The sequence below is a fragment of the Oncorhynchus mykiss genome, chromosome 7, assembly GCF_013265735.2.
Source record: "Oncorhynchus mykiss isolate Arlee chromosome 7, USDA_OmykA_1.1, whole genome shotgun sequence".
NCBI lineage: Eukaryota > Metazoa > Chordata > Actinopteri > Salmoniformes > Salmonidae > Oncorhynchus > Oncorhynchus mykiss.
This window is the reverse complement of record NC_048571.1, coordinates 42,854,589-42,868,101: the sequence shown is the minus strand read 5'-3', so window position 1 is coordinate 42,868,101 and position 13,513 is coordinate 42,854,589. Positions and strand designations below refer to the sequence as shown.

General features: G+C 46.7%; 1 protein-coding gene across 2 annotated transcripts in view; it reads right to left on the bottom strand.

The window, feature by feature from the left end:
- Nucleotides 1-13,182, bottom strand: part of LOC110527794 (protein DDI1 homolog 2) — a 28,761-nt gene extending 15,579 nt beyond the window's left edge. Inside the window, exons 1-5 of one of the 2 annotated variants that reach the window (XM_021609309.2) lie at nucleotides 12,738-13,182; nucleotides 12,144-12,273; nucleotides 11,564-11,845; nucleotides 7,009-7,135; nucleotides 6,695-6,822 (exon numbers count right to left, since the gene is read on the bottom strand). In XM_021609309.2, coding sequence (XP_021464984.2) covers nucleotides 6,695-6,822; nucleotides 7,009-7,135; nucleotides 11,564-11,845; nucleotides 12,144-12,273; nucleotides 12,738-12,875 — 805 coding nt within the window. In that variant the 5' untranslated portion in view covers nucleotides 12,876-13,182. The remainder of the gene's footprint in view (nucleotides 1-6,694; nucleotides 6,823-7,008; nucleotides 7,136-11,563; nucleotides 11,846-12,143; nucleotides 12,274-12,737) is intronic. The other variant, XM_021609310.2, reaches the window with a different exon arrangement.
- Nucleotides 13,183-13,513: the final 331 nt, after the last annotated feature.

Here is a 13,513-nt window from a genome sequence, read left to right as displayed (position 1 = left end):
ACAAAAATTAGGTAAATGCTCAAAAGAAAATAAACCAATTAATGTATCTGCCTCCACAATGAAAAACCACGCATGGCTTAATGACTAGTACGAATCGTAAAATGTATCAGTTTCACAATTCTGCATAAAAAGAACAGATTGTGTCAATTTAAAAACTGTTATATAAAATTCTAGTCCAAAAAATACAATCAATAGATCTCTTTTTGTACTTCAGTGGCTCACTTTGAGTCAGGTGGTTGTTAAGTCAAATCAAATGTTATTTGTCACAAACACATGGTTAGCAGATGTTAATGCGAGTGTAGCAAAATGCTTGTGCTTCTAGTTCCGACAATGCAGTAATAACCAATAAGTAATCTAACCTAACAATTCCACAACTACCTTATACACACAAGTGTAACGGGATAAAGAATATGTACATAAAGATATATGAATGAGTGATGGTACAGAACGGCATAGGCAAGATGCAGTAGATGGTATAGAGTACAATATATACATACATATGAGATGAGTAATGTAGGGTATATAAACAAAGTGGCATAGTTTAAAGTGGCTAGTCATACATGTATTACATAAAGATGGCAAGATGCAGTAGATGGTATAGAGTACAGTATATACATATACACATGAGATGAGTAATGTAGGGTATGTAAACATTATATAAAGTGGCATTGTTTAAAGTGGCTAGTGATACATGTTTACATCAATTTCCATTATTAAAGTGGCTGGAGTTGAGTCAGTATGTTGGCAGCAGCCACTCAATGTTAGTGGTGGTTGTTTAACAGTCTGATGGCCTTGAGATAGAAGCCGTTTTTCAGTCTCTCGGTCCCTGCTTTGATGCACCTGTACTGACCTCGCCTTCTGGATGATAGCGGGGTAAACAGGCAGTGGCTCGGGTGGTTGTTGTCCTTGATGATCTTTATGGCATTCCTGTGACATCGGGTGGTGTAGGTGTCCTGGAGGGCAGGTAGTTTGCCCCCGGTGATGCGTTGTGCAGACCTCACTACCCTCTGGAGAGCCTTACGGTTGTGGGCAGAGCAGTTGCCGTACCAGGCGGTGATACAGCCCAACAGGATGCTCTCGATTGTGCATCTGTAGAAGTTTGTGAGTGCTTTTGGTGACAAGCCACATTTCTTCAGCCTCCTGAGGTTGAAGAGGCACTGCTGCACCTTCTTCACAACGCTGTCTGTGTGGGTGGACCAATTCAGTTTGTCCGTGATGTGTATGCCGAGGAACTTAAAACTTACTACCCTCTCCACTACTGTCCCGTCGATGTGGATAGGCGGGTGCTCCCTCTGCTGTTTCATGAAGTCCACAATCATCTCCTTTGTTTTGTTGACGTTGAGTGTGAGGTTATTTTCCTGACCCCACACTCCGAGGGCCCTCACCTCCTCCCTGTAGGCCGTCTCGTCGTTGTTGGTAATCAAGCCTACCACTGTAGTGTCGTCTGTAAACTTGATAAATGAGTTGGAGGCGTGCATGGCCACGCAGTCGTGGGTGAACAGGGAGTACAGGAGAGGGCTCAGAACGCACTCTTGTGGGGCTCCAGTGTTGAGGATCAGGGGGGTGGAGATGTTAACTACCATCACCACCTGGGGCGACCCGCCAGGAAGTCCAGTACCCAGTTGCATAGGGCGGGGTCGAGACCCAGGAGGACGAATTTGGAGGGCACTATGGTGTTAAATGCTGAGCTGTAGTCGATGAACAGCATTCTCTCATAGGTATTCCTCTTGTCCAGATGGGTTAGGGCAGTGTGGTTGCGTCGTCTGTGGACCTATTGGGGCGGTAAGCAAATTGGAGTGGGTCTAGGTTGTCAGGTAGGGTGGAGGTGATATGGTCCTTCACTAGTCTCACAAAGCACTTCATGATGACGGAAGTGAGTGCTACGGGGCGGTAGTCGTTTAGCTCAGTTACCTTAGCTTTCTTGGGAACAGGAACAATTGTGGCCCTCTTGAAGCATGTGGGAACAGCAGACTGGGATAAGGATTGATTGAATATGTCCGTAAACACACCAGCCAGCTGGTCTGCGTATGCTCTGAGGACGCGGCTGGGGATGCCGCCTGGGGATGCCGCCTGGGCCTGCAGCCTTGCGAGGTTTAACACATTTAAATGTTTCACTCACTTCGGCTGCAGTGAAGGAGAGCCCACAGGTTTTGGTAGCGGGCCGTGTCAGTGGCACTGTATTGTCCTCAAAGCGAGCAAAAAAGTTATTTAGTCTGTCTGGGAGCAAGACATCCTGGTCCGCGACGGGGCTGGTTTTCTTTTTGTAATCCGTGATTGACTGTAGACCCTGCCACATACCTCTTGTGTCTGAGCCGTTGAATTGGAACTCTACTTTGTCTCGATACTGATGCTTAGCTTGTTTGATTGCCTTGCGGAGGGAATAGCTACACTGTTTGTATTCGGTCATGTTTCCGGTCACCTTGCCCTGGTTAAAAGCAGTGGTTCGCACTTTCAGTTTCGCGCAAATTCTGCCGTCAATCCACGGTTTCTGGTTTGGGAATGTTATATCATAATGTCAGTGTTCAGATGGACCGACACACAAACAGTACTGTTAGGAGTAGAGGTCGACCGATTTAATTAGGGTTTTCATAACAAATCGGAAATCTGTATTTTTGGAGGCCGATTTTGCCGATTTAAAAATATATATATATATTTTTACACAACTTTATTTAACTAGGCAAGTCAGTTAAGAACACATTCTTATTTTCAATGACGGCCTAGGAACGGTGGGTTAACTGCCTTGTTCAGGGGCAGAATGACATATATTTACCTTGTCAGCGCAGGGATTCAATCTTGCACCATTACCGTTAACGAGTCCAACGCTCTAACCACCTGCCTCACGAGGAGCCCGCCTGTTACGCGAATGCAGTAAGAAGCCAAGGTAAGTTGCTAGCTAGCATTAAACTTATCGTATAAAAAACAATCATAATAACTAGTTATAACAACACATGGTTGATGATATTACTAGTTTATCTTGAGTGTCCTGCGTTGCATATAATCGATGCGGTGCGCATTCGCGAAATAGGACTGTCGTTGCTCCAACGTGGACCTAACCATAAACATCAATGCCTTTCTTAAAATCAATACACAGAAGTATATATTTTTAAACCTGCATATTTAGCTAAAAGAAAGATTAGCAGGCAATATTAACTAGAGGTCAACCGATGATTTTTCAACGGCGATACCGGTTAAGGGAGGACCAAAAAAAGCCGATACCGATTAAATCGGACGATTTTTGTAATTTTTGTGTGTAATAATGACAATTACAACAATACTGAACGAACACATAACTTAATATAATACATCAATAAAATCTATTTAGCCTCAAGTAAATAATGAAACCTGTTCAATTTGGTTTAAATAATGTAAAAAGAAAGTGCTGGAGAAGAAAGTAAAAGTGCAATATGTGCTATGTAAGAAAGCTAACGTTTCAGTTCCTTGCTCAGAACATGAGAACATGAAAGCTGGTGGTTCCTTTTAACATGAGTCTTCAATATTCCCAGGTAAGAAGGTTTTGGTTGTAGATATTATAGGAATTATAGAACTATGTCCCTCTATACCATTTGTATTTCATTAACCTTTGACTATTGGATGTTCTTATAGGCCCTTTAGTATTGCCAGTGTAACAGTATAGCTTCCGTCCCTCTCCTCGCTCCTCCCTGGGCTCGAATCAGCAACACAACGACACCAGCCACCATCGAAGCAGCGTTACCCATGCAGAGCAAGGGAAACAACTACTAGAAGGCTCAGAGAGAGTGACGTTTGAAACGCTATTAGCGCGCGCTAACTAGCTAGCCATTTCACTTCGGTTACACCAGCCTAATCTCGGGAGTTGATAGGCTTGAAGTCATAAACAGCGCAATGCTTGACGCATAACGAAGAGCTGCTGGCAAAACGCACAAAAATGCTGTTTGAATGAATGTTTACGCACCTGCTTCTGCCTACCACCGCTCAGTCAGATACTTAAATACTTATATGCTCAGTCAGATTATATGCAACGCAGGACACGCTAGATAATATCTAGTAATATCATCAACCATGTGTAGTTAACTAGTGATTATGATTGATTGTTTTTTATAAGATAAGTTTAATGCTAGCTAGCAACTTACATTGCCTGTTACGCGAATGCAGTAAGCCAGTCTCCTTGTGGAGTGCAAAGAGAGAGGCAGGTCGTTATTGCGTTGGACGAGTTAACTGTAAGGTTGCAAGATTGGATCCCCCGAGTTGATAAGGTGAAAATCTGTCATTCTGCCCCTGAACGAGGCAGTTAACCCATCGTTCCTAGGCTGTCATTTAAAAATAAGAATGTGTTCTTAACTGACTTGCCTAGTTAAATAAAAGGTATAAAACAATAATATAATTTCAAAAAAAGGCAAATCGGCGCCCAAAAATACAGATTTACGATTGTTATGAAAACTTGAAATCGGCCCCAATTTAAAATCGGCCATTCCGATTAATCGGTCGACCTCTAATATAAACCAGGTGAAATTGTGTCACTTCTCTTGCATTCATTGCACGCAGAGTCAGGGTATTTGCAACAGTTTGGGCCGCCTGGCTCATTGCTAACTAATTTGCCAGAATTTTACGTAATTATGACAACATTGAAGGTTGTGCAATGTAACAGCAATATTTAGACTTAGGGATGCGATCCATTAGATAATACAGAACGGTTCCGTATTTCACTGAAAGAATAAACGTTTTGTTTTCGAAATTATAGTTTCCGGATTCAACCATATTAATGACCTAAGGCTCGTATTTCTGTGTGTTATGTTATAATTAAGTCTATGATTTGATAGAGCAGTTCATTCAAACAGCACTTTCGTGCGTTTTGCCAGCAGCTCTTCACAATGCTTCAAGCATTGCGCTGTTTATGACTTCAAGCCTATCAACTCCTGAGATTAGGCTGGTGTAACCGATGTGAAATGGCTAGCTAGTTAGCGGGGTGCGCACTAATAGAGTTTCAAACGTCACTCGCTCTGAGACTTGGAGTAGTTGTTCCCCTTGCTCTGCATGGGTAACGCTGCTTTGAGGGCGGCTGTTGTTGATGTGTTCCTGGTTTGAGCCCAGGTAGCAGCGAGGAGAGGGACGGAAGCTATACTGTTACACTGGCAATACTAAAGTGCCTATAAGAACATCCAATAGTCAAAGGTAATGAAATACAAATTGTATAGAGAGAAATAGTCCTATAATAACTACAACCTAAAACTTCTTACCTGGGAATATTGAAGACTCATGTTAAAAGGAACCACCAGCTTTCATATGTTCTCATGTTCTGAGCAAGGAACTTAAACGTTAGCTTTTTTACATGGCACATATTGCACTTTTACTTTCTTCTCCAGCACTTTCTTTTTACATTATTTAAACCAAATTGAACATGTTTCATTATTTATTTGAGGCTAAATTGATTTTATTGATGTATTATATTAAGTTAAAATAAGTGTTCATTCAGTATTGTTGTAAAATTGTCATTATTACAAATAAAAAATGCTGATTAATTAATCGGTATCGGCTTTTTGGGTCCTCCAATAAATCGGTATCGGCATTGAAAAATCAATCGGTCGACCTCTAATTTTAACCCTTGAGACATGGATCGTGTATGTGTGCCATTCAGAGAGTGAACAAAATATTTAAGTGCCTTTGAAAAGCGTATGGTAGCAGGTGCCAGGCACACCAGTTTGTGTCAAGAACTACAATGCTGCTGGGTTTTTCATGCTCAACAGTTTGTGTGTATCAAGAATGGTCCACCACCCAAAGGACTTCCAGCCAACTTGTCACAACTGTGGTAAGCATTGGAGTCAACATGGGCCAGTGGAATGCTTTCAATACCTTGTAGAGTCCATGCCCTGACAAATTGAGGCTGTTCTGAGTGCATTGGGGGGGGGCGCAAATGTTTGGTACACTCAAGTGCATATACACACTGAACAAAAATATAAATGCAACATGTCAAGTTTCATGAGCTGAAGTAAAATATCCTAGAAATATTGGGTGAGCCACTAAAATGTACAGTTTTGTAACACAAAATGCAACAGATGTCTCAAGTTGAGGGAGCGTACAAATTGGCATGCTGACTACAGGATTGTCCAGCAGAGCTGTTGCCAGAATTGAATGTTAATTTCTCTACCATAAGCCACATCCAACGTCGTTTTAGAGAATTTAGCAGTACATGCTGATATCAACGTTGTGAACAGAGTACCCCCTGGTGGGAGTGGGGTTATGGTATGGGCATATAAATATATAAAAAGGGGGATTAGAAATGATGCAGGTAATGTTATTTGATAGACTTCAATTCTATCTGCTAATTTCATAGGAAGGGGGACATGAGAGATGTAGGAAAGAGCAGGCAAAAACAGATGAGGCACATGTACGGAGTGCGGGCAAGCAAGTTGGAACAAATCTTTTTTTTGTTTAATCAAGAGATGTCAGAGGTGGTATAGAGAGAATATGAGTATGTGGATGAAAGAATGTGAAATAGTAGGGAGGAGCCAAGAAGGTTTACAGAGAATTGAAAAATATGGCAGTCTGAACAGTAGTGGATAGCACGAATATCATCATGAGAGCAAAGCTGTCAAAACTAGCCAAGGAAAACTGTACTAGACACCACAAAACAAAACCCCTTAACTGAATTGACTCCCTATTGCCCTAGTCAAAGAAGCCTATGCTTTGCACTGAGGAAGAAAATATTTGTATGCATTACCTGAGTCAACAAAAGCTTTCACATGGTACCCGTTGACTATACAGTTGATGTAGAGCATAACCACCTGGCCAAAGCTCTCTGGGGCCTCCTCCATTGCAATGGTCATGTTCTCCTCTACGTTGTGCTGCCTGAAGTACAAATTGTGTGTGATTATGTAAGGAAAGCAATTGTACATGAATAGCTACATTTCTCAAATAGTTCAGACAGAGGGCAAAATTCAATACGTAAACTAGCACATTGTTTCCAGAAGAGACCCTGACTGAGGCCGTCTCTGACTCCAACCCTTTCCTTTCCCCTCTTGGCTGTGTGAGTACCTGATGTCCTCCTCTATCTTGGCCTGGGCCTCCATGTCAAATGGGTCCGCAGTCAGAAGTCGGATCCTCTCCTGCTCTCTGCGAGCCCGATCCTGCTGCTGCTCCAACAGCACTTTGGTGAAACGCTCTACGGGAGGCAGTCAGAAACATGATTAGAGCTCCTAGTCGAACACTTAAAGGGATACTTTGAGATTTTGGCAACGAAGCCCTTTATCTACTTTCCCAGAGTCAGATGAATTCATTGGTAGCATTTTTATGTCTCTGCATCCAGTATGAAGGAAGTTAGAGGTAGTTTTGCCAGCCAATGCTAATTAGTATTAGTGCAATGGCTGGATGTCTATGGTATCTACTAGCATGCTAGCAGTAACCAACTTCCTTCAAACTGCTTGCAGAGACATAAAAATGGTATCCACGAGTTCGAAGGTTATGTATGTAACCACAGTTGTGAGCTATTTGGATCACTCCAATATATTGGTATCACTCCGCAGTGGAGGGATACATCTGAGGTGAGGATTTACAGATTTACTCCCGTGTCACGGCTGGGGTCCACCCCTATATATAGACCCCATGGCCGTGACACACTTCCTCTACATAATTTCTGAGGCGCCTCTAGCACCGCAGAGGATTGGAGTGATCCAATATAGTGAAACATAATGAAGTGGTATGTAACCATGGTTATGTGAGCTATATGGATAACTCCAATATTGGTATAACCGTACCAGATTAGTCTGTGCTAGAGGGACCTGGCCAGCCAGCGGCGAAGACGCAGGGGCCGTCTATGTGGAAGGGGGGGGGTCCCGGCACATTCCCCAGAAGGGGAGGCAATGCCCAGGACCGCTGAACCAACCGCAGAGGGAGGTGTCACATTTACCCGATAGTACCTAGCAAAGGTGCAAGAGAAAGCCTAGCTGGCCGCAGCACAGATATCAGCGAGGGGCACTCCTCTCAGTAGAGCCCAGGACGCAGCCACACCCAGTGTTGAATATGCCACCACAGATCCCAGCACTGGCCTGCCAGCCAGGCGGTATGCCGTCATAACCGTTTCCACGATCCAGTGAGAGAGACTCTGCTTTGATAGCCCAGCCCCCAGGACTCTCTCACCATGGCAGACAAAGAGCTGGTCTGTTGTTCTCACTGACCATGTCTGATCCACATAGGCAGCCAGTGCCCTCACAGGGCACAGCATGCCGGAGGGAGGCCCAGACTCTCTCGTCACTGCAGGGAGGTTGTAAGCAGACAGGATAAAAAAGGAAGTTCACATGCATGTCTGACAGAACCTTCAGGAGGAATCAAGGGTTGGGGCGGAGAGATACACTCCTCCCCCCGGGGTCCATCCGGTAGCACTCAGAACTTACCGGAAGAGCATGGAGCTCACCCACCCTCTTCATGGAAATAATCGCTACCAAGAAAGTCACCTTCATAGATAGGTGTTTCAGAAAGGCGGCTTTGCCAAAGCTGCCAATACCACATCCAGATCCCAGCTCGACAGAGAGCGGGTTCTAGCTGGACTCAGGTGACAAACCCCCTTCATAAATCTGTAGACCAAGGGATAGCACCCTACTGACCTGTCCATCCACCCCGCATCAAAGCGAGACTGCAGGTATTGGAGGACATACTACACCCCGCATTACTCGGGCATAACCTTAATACCAGAACAACCGCCAGCGCAACTGGTATGCTGCGGTTGTAGCCAGCGCTCTTGCGTTCTGCATGGTGTTCATTACACCCTCCTGTAGTCCTAACATGGACCATTGTGGGCTTGGCCACTGAACGGCACGGCCTCGGATGCCACAGAGTTCCCCCGGCCTGAGACAGCAGGTCCGGTCTCAGGGGAAGTTTCCAAGGTGTCCCAAACAACAGCGACAGGAGAAGGCTGAACCAGGGTCGTCTGGGCCAGTATGGGGCCACCAGAAGCAGAAGATGCTCAACCTGGTTCTGTCCAGCACAGCCTGGATCAGAGAAAAGGGGGGAATGCGTAAAGCTCCAGCCCAATCGTGAGCCAGAGCATCCAAGCCCAGAGGCCCTGGTGGCTCCGACATGGAGAACCACAGGGGGTAGTGCACATTGTCCAGGGAAGCAAATAGGTCCGCCTGTGCCCTCCCGAACTTGTCCCACAGGTGCTGCACCACCTGGGGATGTAGGCTCCAGTCCCAGTGGCAGGCTCTCCCTCGAGAGGTTATCCACTGCCACATTCAGGAAGCCAGGTCTATGCGCTGCACGTAGAGTCGCTAGATGTCCCTGAGCCCAGAGAAGGAGCTCCTGTGCCATAAGAAGGAGGCGGTGCGACCTCAGTCCACTGCGGTGTTGTCATGGTGAGAATGGACGTCTTCCCTTCAGGGAAAGACTTCAGGGCCAGCAGTACAGCTCAGAGCTCTAGTGTATTGATGCGCCTGCCGCTCCAAGGGGGTAGCCAACAGCCGCTGGCTGACCTGCCCTTGGTCACCCCCCCAGCCAAACTGGGAGGCGTCTGTGCTGACCAGCTCCCGGCATCACATCCTCAGCATCTCTACCCCACCTAAGAGAAAGGAGTGACAGAGCCACCTCAACAATACCCTGAGGCACTGTATGGTCACCCACAGCTGGCGGTGATGGTGACGCTTCAGTTGCAGCCGGTGGGAGTTGAACCACCATTGAAGAGGCCGGAGATGGAGCAGGCCCAGGGGAATCAACAACGAGGACGCCGTCAGCAAGCCCGACAGGCGTTGGCAGGTTAGGACGGATACCATCCGCCCCTGCCGAAAGTGTTCGAGGCAAGATAAGATGCCTGAACCCTTCTGGTGGGCAGGCGTGCTCTCATGAGGACTGAGTCCAGTTCCATGCCAATGAAGGCAACCCTCTGGGTTGGCGTCAGACGACGACTCTTGTCATTTACAGTAATGCCCAGCCTGCCGATGTGGGTCAGGAGCATGTCTGTCTGACAGGACCTGAGTCCTGGTTGGGGCACAAATTAGCCAATCGTCCAGGCAATTGAGGATCAACAACCCTCGGGACGTGAGAGGTGCCAGGACAGCGTCCATGCACTTTGTGAAAGTGCGGGGTGCCAAGGAGAGGCCGAAGGGAAGAACCATGAATTCGTGAGTCAGAGGTATGCCAATGAGCTGGGTGATCAGTGACATGGAAAGGTCCAGCGTCACAAACCACTGATCCCTGGAAACGGCCTGCAACGCGCAGACTGGGGACAGCATGTGGAACCTCGCTACCTTTAAGTACCCATTGAGGTTGCGGAGGTCCAGAATCGGTCGAAATCCTCCGTCTCTTTTCGGGACCACAAAATAAGTGGAGTAGAACCCACCTACACGTTCTTAACTCTTGATCCTGCGGATGGTAACCTTGTCCAGGAGTGAGGAGATCTCTAGCCGCAGGGTTTTCTTCAGGGGGTCGGCCACCGTGGTGACACCAAGGCCCCTGAAGGACGGTGGCCGGCACCGGAATTGGAGTTGGTACCCCTCGAGCATTGTGGACAACACCCATTAGGACTCCACATACTCCTCCCACTTTGCCCTTTGAGACCAGGAGAAGTGGCCGAGGCAGGGTGTGTCGGGGGTTTTGCCGGGGCCCGTCTGTGCATGAGGCGGCATGAACAGTCTCCTGCTCTGGAGAGCAGCTGGCAGATGGGATTGGGCCAGCCACCTGCGCCATGACCGTCCGTTGGAGTGGGCCACATCCCTCTGGAGCAGGGAAAGCTGGCGAGACACCTCCATCGCCTCCCGGTGGAGCTCTTCTGTGCCCCCCTGCAGCTGGGACAACAGTCTGCAGGTAGGCCTGCAGCAGCATGGCCGTGTTGGTAAGGCGGCCAAGAGATCAGAGGGACCCATAGGTGGCTTTCAAGTCCGCATCAAAGACTCTGGGGGGTCCTGGCTTCAGTCGCGGTGACATGGCGCGGTGACAGCATGTTAGGCAATTCACAACACACACAGAACAAGCCAGTCGGCAAGTTGTGTACGCTAAATACAGTCTGTGGCAGCAAGAGCCACCAATATATTAAAGGACGCACACGGAGTCGTAGTGTAATGCTAACGAAACGCAAGCACGACAAACCATGGGCGGAAGATACAGATCAACCGTGCGCAGCGAGTGGAGCACTCAAGAGGGGGGGATGGCCATGTGGCCAGCTGCTCCAGGCTGCAAACAGTCAGTGAGTATACTTTGACGCAAGATATTACACTTACCAGCGACTTACCAAGCAAATTTCAGAGAGTTTGTACCGTAAACCATACAGACGTCCGCCAAGAAAATGAAAGAGAACGTGTGTCGCGGCCATGGGGTCTATATATAGGGGCGGACCCCAGCCGTGACACAGAAGTACACGGGAGTAAATCTGTAAATCCTCACCTCGGATGTTTCCCTCTGCTGCGGAGTGATACCAATATATTAGAGTGATCCAATATAGTGAAACATAACAGCCTACTCTGGGGAAGTAGATAAAGGGCTTAATTTCAAAGATCCTGGTATATCCCTTTAAGACCCATTATTCACATTGATATCTAACCAAAGCCTTTATAATGACAAGATAATCGAAAGAGAAGGGTTGATGCTATCCCCTATCCCCACTTACCCAGGTCTCCACTCAATAATGCTTCAGCCAAGGGTGGATTGCGCTCCTTGAGCAGGGACAGCTCGTGTGGATTGGCCAAGAGCATCTGCTGCAGTAAGGCGGGGTCATCCAGACCCTGAGGAGAGGAGGCGGAGCCCGGTAGGGATGGGGGTGCAGCAGGGGGTGGAGAGCGCTGCTGTTGTGAGGTTGGGGCCTGTTGCTGCTGTCTACGGGTGAACCGTTGACTGGAACCAGAAGAAGTGCCGGGGACTGCGATGGAACTGAAGTCAATACGTGGGAGACCTGGGGGAGGGAGAAGAGACAGGGAGGGTAGGAGAGTATGAGCATGACAGAGGGTTCCAGGTTCAGTAAGATGATGCCAGGTAGACAACTGGGCTGAGATAACAGTGAGCCATTACTTAGGACCAATAAATAACGAAAAATGTGAGAGCTGAAGTGCAAAGGTTAATAGGTCTGTTAACCACTCCGGGACGCCAAACTCTCACTAGAGCAGCTGGACTCCTCCCATAATTCGAACCTTGTAACAGAGCAGCGATAGATTTCGCACCGGTTCTGTCTCGCCCAACAGTGTTGACTTTACCTGGGAAGGCCGATTGTGCTGGTGGTGGCCTTCGGTCTGCCTGTCTAAGCACCACCACATCTCCATCCTTAAGTCCATAGGTCCCTAAAGCACGGGTCAGGTCTTTCAGAGGCTGCTCTGCATATGTGATCTGAAGAGAGGAAAGGGTCACAGGGAAAAAAAAATAAACATTCTCTTTCCACACTGGACGAAAAATAAAAAGGACAAATTAAAACGCTGTCTGATGGCCAGACCACCTCGATCAGTTAGCTAGGTTGCTAATCAAAAAGTGGCAAGCAAACCACTGGACAGCTAATGTATGAGTCAGTAGAAGTTGTGTTCTCAGACGGTTGACACATGATCATAGGCTAGCGAAGTTGGCTAATAACTAAGGTACAACTAACGTTAGCTAGCGACCAGACGAACAATAAAGTTAATTCTGACTAGCAATGTCAATATATTATTCCTAGCTAACTACTACTGTCAAGTCTGTCTGGATAATTAAAATGTTGAATTAACTAACTGGTTGACATAAAACAATCGCTTAATGTAACGTTAGCTACTACCACGTTTATGCTAAGCCAACTAGTTAGCATGTTTTAGCTAGTGGTTCACCTGAATTTCCCCAGCAGGGATTCCTGATTCTAGTTCACACAGAGCAACAAAATCTCTAAGTTCAATTTCTGGAGACACATCGAGAGAAAATGTGATTTCCGAGCGGTCATTCGGGGCGCAGAAAACGGTTACCAGCATCGCGCTTTTGGGGAGGGTCACTTGAACCCGCTAGTCACTTGCAGTTTGTTGACACTAGCTAGCGTGTTAGCAAATTTTCCGTGGCTATAATGTCAGTATCGTTGTGAACGCACAAACTTCTGTTTCAGTCAAACGCTCAACAAAGACAATTTAATATGACATATTGAAGTATTCACGGATAGTAGCTAGCTAGGTACATACACCACAGACTGCTGTGTCTTATCAAATACTGTTAACTAGCCTATGTTTCTCATTGACGTATTCTTCTTCTTCGTGTGAATTTCCGGCAGACGAGACGCTGTCTTCTTCTTTCTTATCAGGGTTTTTACTGCAGACTACAACCCCAAAAGGTGTATTGCCGCCACCAACTGGACGGGTTTAAAAAAAAATAATAATGTACAGTAAATCCATACGTAATACTGAAACTAACTTAATCAACCCGAATAAAAATAGTACTGTAATGAAACAGGGAGGGAGCAGGTCTCGAATCCTCGACCTACTAGCCCGAAGTCCAGCGCGCTAACGACACCTTGGTAGTGTCATTAATTACCATAGCTATAAATGCCACTTTCTTAACGTTTAAAATGTCAGGATCCTGCTGGTGAAAGGCAACCCCTGCAGCCTGCAGTGCAGGCCTA